At 50.0% G+C, this 8,329-nt stretch overlaps 3 protein-coding genes across 3 annotated transcripts; 2 read left to right on the top strand and 1 right to left on the bottom strand.

Annotated features, from left to right (window-relative positions):
* Positions 1 to 857: 857 nt before the first annotated feature.
* On the top strand, positions 858 to 2,096 carry GGI43DRAFT_387035 (uncharacterized protein; the record flags this gene model as incomplete). Its single annotated transcript, XM_083203871.1, has 4 exons — positions 858 to 930; positions 1,019 to 1,034; positions 1,257 to 1,480; positions 1,564 to 2,096. The coding sequence occupies 4 exons, from the start codon at positions 858 to 860 to the stop codon at positions 2,094 to 2,096; spliced, it is 846 nt and encodes a 281-aa protein (XP_083057326.1).
* Positions 2,097 to 3,198: 1,102 nt separating this feature from the next.
* Positions 3,199 to 5,526, top strand: GGI43DRAFT_197404 (putative phosphatidylinositol-3,4,5-trisphosphate 3-phosphatase). Its single transcript, XM_083200030.1, has 2 exons — positions 3,199 to 3,414; positions 3,494 to 5,526. Exons 1-2 carry the CDS (start codon positions 3,317 to 3,319, stop codon positions 5,184 to 5,186), a joined length of 1,791 nt encoding a protein of 596 aa, XP_083057325.1. The 5' UTR covers positions 3,199 to 3,316; the 3' UTR covers positions 5,187 to 5,526.
* A 339-nt stretch (positions 5,527 to 5,865) lies between these two features.
* Positions 5,866 to 7,976, bottom strand: GGI43DRAFT_425109 (Zn(II)2Cys6 transcription factor; the record flags this gene model as incomplete). The annotated part of the gene is made up of 4 exons (XM_083208467.1): positions 5,866 to 6,514; positions 6,618 to 6,748; positions 6,851 to 7,160; positions 7,339 to 7,976. 4 exons carry the CDS (start codon positions 7,974 to 7,976, stop codon positions 5,866 to 5,868), a joined length of 1,728 nt encoding a protein of 575 aa, XP_083057324.1.
* Positions 7,977 to 8,329: the final 353 nt, after the last annotated feature.

Here is an 8,329-nt window from a genome sequence, read left to right as displayed (position 1 = left end):
CAGATCGGGCTATCGATCGGATGCGTAGGGCCAGCATATCTTGGAATGCTGGGCTACTAGCGGCTACTTTTATTTCCATGCATCGTGGCATCAACAGATAACACGTCAAAGGCAAAAAAAGAGAGAGAAAGAAAGAAAAAGAAGATAGTTATTACTTCATGCTCTATGCTATAAAACAAAGAGTGAAATTGCAGGACAGTAAGACGCGTTGTCACGCCGCGAGGTGACTAACAAGGCTCAATCACAAGACAAAGCAATAGTCCCAGTGTACTAGTTTGGAGCACATGGCCACGCATTGTACTCGTGGCCTTTGAAGAAAAGAGCGAAAGAGAAAAAGACGCAGCAAAAAATAGATAGACTGAGCCTCTATTGAAAGCTGTCCTCATCATGCCTCAGCATTTAAAACTGCACATGCGCAGACCTCAAACAAGTGACGGCATCCACTTATTTTTTTCTTCTGACCCGGTTTGCTGCCACTACCGAAGCCAATAGAAAGCCGATAAAGCAAGGCTCCAGCTCCAGCTCCTCTAAGCCACCAGCTAGCCAAACAAACCACTGCTTCTGCTTCTTCCCACCACCGTTTCTTCTTTCTCCTTATCTTCTCCATCTCAGCTTGCTTCTTTTGCCTCTATACTATACAGCACTTTCAAACTCGCAGCAGCCTCTGTCACGAATCGCTGCTCAGTCATTACCAGAATTCGTCTTTTCCGAAGCTACCCCTCATCGCCTTGCCCGCCAGCTCTTTGCCGAGCTCCCGCGCCATCTCGAAGCTTCACTGTCATCTTCGCCTTCTGCCTAACGTCACGACCCCTCAGCTGGCGCGTTTTTCGCTGCTCGACAGCAGTTGATACTACACAATGGCTCCTCCGCCGCCAAACTCGAATAGCACGCTCCAGGAGCGCTTTTTGGCTCTGGCCCAGACTCTGCAATGTGCGTAGCTGTCGATTCTTGATAATTTTTCCCTGTGCATTTTGCATGTGAATGAATTACTTGCTAACTTCGTTTCCCTGCCATACAGTCGCTTGGTTTGTTGGGTACGATATCCTATTACCCTTTAAAATAGCAATTCTTCGGCTCCGACTTGTTCCGTCCTGCTCTTGAGCTTGTTTCGCCTCATCTACACTGTTTCGCCGAAGCAACCCGAGAGACAAACACCACCGGCGTGGAAAAGGGGCAGGATTCGGAGGCCGAGAGCTATGGGCAGACAAATCGAGTAACGACATGGAGATACATGGCTGACGCTTTATTTATTGCAGGCACCTGACTCTCATCCTCACCACCTCTCGATATGCGCTGTCATGGCTGTTCATGAACTACTATAGCGGTATGGCTCAGTTCTCTTACCGAACGTCGTTTGCCGCTGCCGCTCTTACGTATGGAATCGTCGTCTACAAGACTCAGCGAGCCCGCGCAAAGACCGGAACCAGGGCGCCCAATGGCATTTTTGGGCTACTTGCCGATGAGAACGTTCAATACCTGGGTAAGCTTAATATCCATATGGACACGTCGCGTGATTTGCCTTTGGGTGGCTTTCACAGTTAAATTTCTGACAATATTCTATAGTTCTGGCCCTTGTCTGGCTTTTCTTCCCTCAGTATCCCCTCGCTTTACTCCCCTACTCGGTTTACTCCATCTTCCACGTTGCCACCTACACACGCGCCAACTTGATTCCCGTCTTCACGCCCCCGCCGCCTTCCGCCGACGGCGCTTCCCGATCCAAGGTCAGCAACCCCTTGGCCGACAGGATCGGAAACTTTGTCAAGGAGTACTACGACTTCTCTATGACCGTTGTCGCCTACCTTGAGATCAGCCTGTGGGTTCGGGTTTTCCTCTCAGCCATCCTTTTCCAGCGTAGGTCGTGGATCTTGCTTGGCCTGTACACTACATTCCTCCGAGCCCGCTATGGCCAGAGCAGCCATGTCCAGACTTCTTTTGCCCACGTCGTCGCACGTGCCGACCACTTTGTTGGCGCTCAGGGAACCCCACCTCAGCTCAAGCAAGGCTGGGATGTTGTCAAGAAGATTGCCATCCAGTTCCACGACATGACCGAGCTGAACAAATACATTAGCGGTGGCCCTGCTAAGAAGACTTCATAAATGCCGACACCTCGTAAACATGCGACCGGGAACAGATTATGGCGACTGAGTGATGCGCTTTAGGTGTATTTTCTCGGGATTTTCTAATTTGATGGGAAGTTGTATTTGGCTACCCGGCCGCTGTGTCCGACGAATGGCGAAACTGGCAATCTATCTCCGGCAACTGCTTGTACTACTACGTCAAAGGCCTGCCAGTAGCTGGCTTGAATCTTAACGGGAAGCTCCGAATTTGCCCTTGACCAACTTGAGTCGAGAACATCGAATCTTTTTTTATGATGGCTAGAATAGGGTCAAGCTAGAGGATGAGATTGACCAGCTGAGATCAGCAGTTGGAGAACGGTGCAGAGAAATGCTTCTCCTTGGTATCCCCGCTATATTAGACGGGCTATATCGTTATGGAAGAAGAGCTTGTAGTTTTGCGCGCAATGGGATTATACGGGTGGCTGTTGATAGTGTTGAGGAACTTTTCTCTCGGTAAGATGTATACAGTATTGTCATAATACTACTACGTGTTTGGATCCCTCGAAGCTACAACAACACCAAGGGAAAAAAAAAAGAATATTTAAAAGATAAATCACGCGCCCTTGATCTTGAATATACTTATGCGAGTAAAATCATCTCTTTGTGCATGGTTTTTTTTTTTTTTTCTGTCTTTCCAATAGTGAATCTCGTTGTGAATAACTTCAAAACAAGCTTGATTTTGATGTCATGGATAAACTTGATGTCATCCATTCTGGTGACGCCACTAATTTGACACTAGTCCACTAGAGCTGGTGAAGCACGCGCGCGGCTGAGGGGCAGCACAATGAATGCTATCGTGGGGCAATCTGACGATGACGTCGCCTAAGCAGCCCACTGAAGCTTCTGTAACGGCACTGGAGTCCACTGAAGTAGTGACCCCAAGACGCCACAATTATACTGAACGTGCTCCATATCAAACAGTGCTGGATCAATGATCCTGTCCTGATCGGCGGCGTGGTCATCGATTCAGCCGCCTAGAACAAAGATTCTGTTTGGCCTTGCATCAGCATCAAGCGCAGAGCACCTCAATTTGGACCAACCCGGTTTTTTTTCTCTCTTATACCTTCCCTGACTAACTGTGAATTTCTGAACCCGCTCACGGAGGCTGCAGCTTCGGACTCTTTTGGAGAGAGAGCCGCGTTTCTCTCTTTTCGCTGCTGAGCTCCCCAATTCGTCCCAATTTCCCTACTTGAGGCAAAATGGCTTCAATACTGCGACAGCTTATTGCGAGCCCGCGGACGTGGCACCCAGAGGCTGGCCTGGATCTTTGTTACGTGACGGACTTTATCATTGCAACGTGAGTAGAAGCTCTATCAAGAATGATGTGATGCATAGCACAGGTGACATTCTGACCTTGGCCATGCGCGTATATCCAGATCTGGTCCTTCGCAGACCTATCCCCAACTAGCCTACCGAACCCCTCTCGACCAGCTCGTTGCTTTCCTCGACTCAAAACATGGCGAAAATTGGGCGATCTGGGAATTCCGTGCTGAGGGGACAGGATACCCAGATGAAGCCGTCTACAATCGAATATATCACTACCCATGGCCCGACCATCACCCCCCGCCATTCAGGTTGATACCAATGATAATGGCGAGCATGAGAAATTGGCTTCACGGGGGAGATGCGTCGGGCGAGAAGTCTGCTGAGAAGGATAAAAGCGACAGTGCGCAGCCATTAGCGTCTAATCCGCCAGATGGAAGCGGCACAAAGCATTCTACCACAGAGCCGACCAAGACAGAGAGGAATAAGAACAGAGTTGTGGTAGTTCACTGCAAGGCGGGTAAAGGGCGGAGCGGGACGGCGAGCTGTAGCTACCTCATCGCAGAGGAGGGTTGGAAGGCAGAGGATGCGCTCACACAGTTCACCCAGCGCCGCATGAGGCCTCAGTTTGGGGCTGGCGTATCGATTCCTTCGCAGCTACGATGGGTCAACTACGTCGATCGCTGGACAAAGGGCGGGAAGAAATACACCGATCGTCCAATCGAAATTGATGAAATCCATGTATGGGGGCTCCGAAACGGTGTCAAAATGGAGGTCGAATGTTTTGTTGACGAAGGCAAGAAGATTGAGACGGTACATACCTTTTCAAAACAAGAGAGGGTGGTGGTTGAAGCAGGTGCGCCTGAAGGCGGCGGCCTGACTGAGATAATGTGGGATTTGGCGGGGTACTCGAGTCCAAAAGAAAAGACTCTTGATATGGGAGAATCAGAAGGTTCATCAAATGGCGAATCCAAGAAGAAGCAATCTATTGACTCTCCATCGTCGCCGCGACCCTCTGATTCGTCGATGGAGCAGCTTCTACGCAGGAAAAGCGCCAAACTGATCGAAAAAGTGTCTCCGCCAGGATCACACTCTAAAATTGACAAGTTTCGAGCCCTGATCAATTCTAATGAATCAGCCACTTCTCCGACAATATCTTCTCCATCAGAAGTGCGCACAGAGCCTCCCGACGAAGCAGAGCCTGGCGGTAAAGCCGTCATTATGAAGCCGAAAACTCCCATCCGCATTTCCAATAGCGATGTAAACATTTCTGTTGAGAGGCGGAACAGGACGCACAAATCAATGGGCCTGACAATGGTTACGGCCGTCGCTCATGTGTGGTTCAATGTATTTTTCGAGGGAAATGGGCCGGAGAAGGAGGGCAAAGCAGACAAACACGGTGTGTTTGAAATAGAATGGGAGGCTATGGACGGTATCAGAGGATCCAGCAGGAAAGGAGCGAGGGCATTTGATCGTATGTCGGTTGTATGGCGAGTTGCAGATAGCGGCGAGGCCAAGGCAGAAGAAGAGGTTATCGAGCCAAAGGAGGGCGAACCGGTGCCACAAACCAAGGCCGCGGACTGGAAAGGCACCGATAATTCAAAGCCTCCGAATGCCGAAAAGGATCTTGGATTGCGGGTGCAAAGCCCTCTCAGCGCAGATGTGAGCAGGGCCAGCAGTATCAGGAGTGCTGAGGGGACAGTGGATGAGAATCAAGGCCAAGGTTCGAAACCTGATGAATCAATGGAAGGTCTAAAACGAAGTGGGCCATCGGGCGAAGATTTGGATGAAGAAAGTAAGGTCTAAAAAGCAATGGGGATTCAGAAAGAAGAGCAAAGAATCATGGCAAAATTACTTGGTTTTGGAGAGGACTGCATAAGGCATGACGAAGACACGATATGTGGTTTATTAGAGACACATTATTTATTATAGCTATTTTGATACCAGCGCTGAATGGAGTTGTTTTCTAAAGTCAGTTGACGTCTAGAATGATACATATTTGGTATGAAACGCTCGTGAGAGGCTAGATAGATTAAAGACATGGTAGAAGTCTGCTCTCCCCATCGTGTTGTATGCTCCGTAATTAACAACAAATCGAATTGATGTCATATGTCCACTAAAACACGAAATAGAATAAAAATTGGAGTTTTGCTTTTTCTTTTCCTGGGGTATCGAATGTGGCAAAGAGCGAACTACTCTTTTTTTCAAATTGAATGGTATAACGTATGCAAACGGATTGAAGCAAAAGACTGAAGAAGTGGTCGTTGAATGTTGTTAATAGGCTGTCGTATTTTGAGTCCTGACCCTGCTGTGACCAAATATTTTGGTAGCATAATATCCCGGTAGAAGAAGAATAAACAACGTGATGCCTTGTCTACCAATAATAAAAGACTTGCAGGGCTTGTGCCGCGTATCCTAAGCAGACTGAAGTCGCCTGCATCTCCAAGATACGCTAAAGTAAAACGTATTCGCAAGTAACATGCGTCTATATCATCCACGCATGAGGCTCGTCAAAACACTCATCCCACTTCGTCTTCCCCGAAGCCCAGAATTTCCGTATCGTCGCCAGCGCGATTCTGGTGCACCCTCCCGTATAGGGATCCCGTACACTATTCAGCCAGTACATCTCCACTAGCATCTTCTTTTCCACAGACTCGGTGGCCACGGCAGCGCCGGCCACTATCACCGGCCACAGTATATGGTCGAGAAGCGGCATGAATTCGGACGAGGTGTCGAGAAGATGCAAAAGATGCTCTCGGTGGGTTTTCTCAAGCTCTGCGCATGGTGTGCGAGAGGAACACTCGGAAGTGCAAGGCAGCGTCATGGAGCCGAAAACTGCCACTGCGGATTTGAAAAGCAACGAGACGAGGTGGAGATCCTTGGCTTTCCTGGGGTCCATGGAATCGGTCATGATTTGGATGGGATATGCGTCGATTCGTTCAAGTATATCGCAGAGACTGGGTTTAGAATCGCCACCGGAGACTGCGGCTTCTAGTCGGAGGCGGTTGATGAGAAACATCTCCTTGAATAAGGGCGCAGGGCAGTAGAACAGTGGACTGCTGCCAAGTTCGTATATGGTCATGACATCGTCGACGTCGAAGTTGCAAGCATCAACCATCAGCTCATTGCTCGGGCTAGTGGTGTTGAAAACAGTGACGCCTCTGGCAGAAGAGAAGAAGAATGGTTAGTTTTCAATCACTGGTATTAGAGGGACATTGGCTGGAAACATGGTCTTACATGACAAAGCTTTGTAGTAGTAACGGAGTTGTGGAAGAGTTCATCAGCTTCTTTAGGCCGCCGCAGAGTTTAATCAGTAGGAGATAGGCTTCGGCATGGACGCGCCATGATTTTGAATTGAAGAGTAAGATCTAACAGGCGTCATGTAAGCAATCATGTATATCGTCCCCAATATATGCCCCGCAACACCAAGAAAAATAAAGAGCTTGAGGCAGGCGATTAGAGAAACTTACATCTGCACTCATCAAGTGCGCCATGCTAGAGAATATGCTGAGAATATTTGGGAAGCTCTGCTGGATATCATCATTGAGAGCGCTTATAGATGTATTAATGTGAAGATAGAATTTCCCCCACAAGGGAGCTGTCGGCCCACTAGTTGCGGGTTCCAGGTCGAGGTTGTTCTTCAGCGTCACATACATGATGCGATAGCCCACCGCAATAGCAAGAAAGCAGTGTCGGTTTGCAACCGAGAGAGACTGGAGAGCATCGCCATTTAGTTCGACGACCCAAGCGGGATTCTGTATAATCTGCCGTGCGCGCAACCTTGGCAGCAGCTGGTTGTTGTCTGAAGAGTAAACCTGTTAGACATGAGGAACCAATTGAAAGGTGCCTTGGCCGGGTTTGCGTAACATTGCACATATGCGAAAAGCTGTAGCCTAGAGGCATGTACAAGGTGGAGATGGAGAGTGGAGATGGTAATATGGGAGAATCAAACTTACACATCTTTATGGCGTCTATATAGTCCCAATCCTGCGGTCTTAGGTCGGGAGGAATGGCCGTTACATGGATCCGCATAGCGCCATCCGCAGGGCTGTTTCCAGATCGATTCCTGCAGGCAACAAGTTGATGTCTCGGATTTCCTGTGCTCTGTAAAGAGCCTCCATCTTCATCTTGTTCATCTCTGCTAATGAATGCCTTGTTGGCGACTGCTATTGCACTTGAAGTCGAATCCGGAGGTGAGTCACCACTGCTACAGCCAGAGGACGATGCCCCAGAGGGAGTGCCAGCATCGCTGCCTCGATCGCTTCTAGCTGCCGCCTTCTTCCTTATCCGAGACCGCGGCGGCGGCGTGCTCACTATCGACTTTGGCGATGGAGTTATCGCGCTCGAGGAGCTCGGGGTGCTGCGCCGCCTCGAGTCTCGAGCCGCAGCCGTCGCATTCGGCCGGGCCGCCGGCTTGCCCTTCTGAATCCGCGAGACCATGCCGGTGCGCAGCCACGTGAGCGGCCGATTGTTGGTGAAGCCGGGACAGACCATGCCGGCGGAGCTGCAGTTGCCGCATATCGGGGTCTTGCCATCGCATGGCGAGTTGCGGCGCAGACACTCCCAGCACTGCTGCCCTTTGGAGGAGATCGTCATCTTTGCCGGCGGCGGCAGTTCATGCTGCGGCGCGGGAGGCGGGATTAAGCGAGCAAAGGGCCCCGGGATGGCGGGCTCGAGCACGGCCGGCGTGTCCCTGGTTTCAACCGGCGACGGGCGTTGGTCCCAGCTCTGTGGTCATGGGGAGGTTAAGAAGATGGTCGAGGGGCGTGGCGTTTGCTTGACTCGAGGTGCTAGGCTTAGAGTCTCTGCTGGCCGCTGCCTCGATCTGGGGGGTCCTTGTATTGATTATATGTCGAAGTAGTAATCAGCTATTATTATGGAGCACGCTCGGACAGAGTGGTATTGGATAATGTTACTACAAGGGGGCAGAGAAGGTTGAGTGAGTGAAA

The sequence above is a fragment of the Trichoderma evansii genome (genome assembly GCF_050947405.1).
Source record: "Trichoderma evansii strain SZMC 28006 chromosome Unknown GGI43scaffold_22, whole genome shotgun sequence".
Classification (NCBI taxonomy): Eukaryota; Fungi; Ascomycota; class Sordariomycetes; order Hypocreales; family Hypocreaceae; genus Trichoderma; species Trichoderma evansii.
This window is presented reverse-complemented; position numbering and strand designations above follow the sequence as displayed.

Excerpts from the sequence above, each read along its gene's own strand:
- GGI43DRAFT_197404 (XM_083200030.1), top strand. The coding sequence starts at position 3,317 with ATGGCTTCAATACTGCGACAGCTTATTGCGAGCCCGCGGACGTGGCAC. Across the intron at positions 3,415-3,493 it reads ACGGACTTTATCATTGCAAC|ATCTGGTCCTTCGCAGACCT; the intron begins GTGAGTAGAAGC and ends GCGTATATCCAG.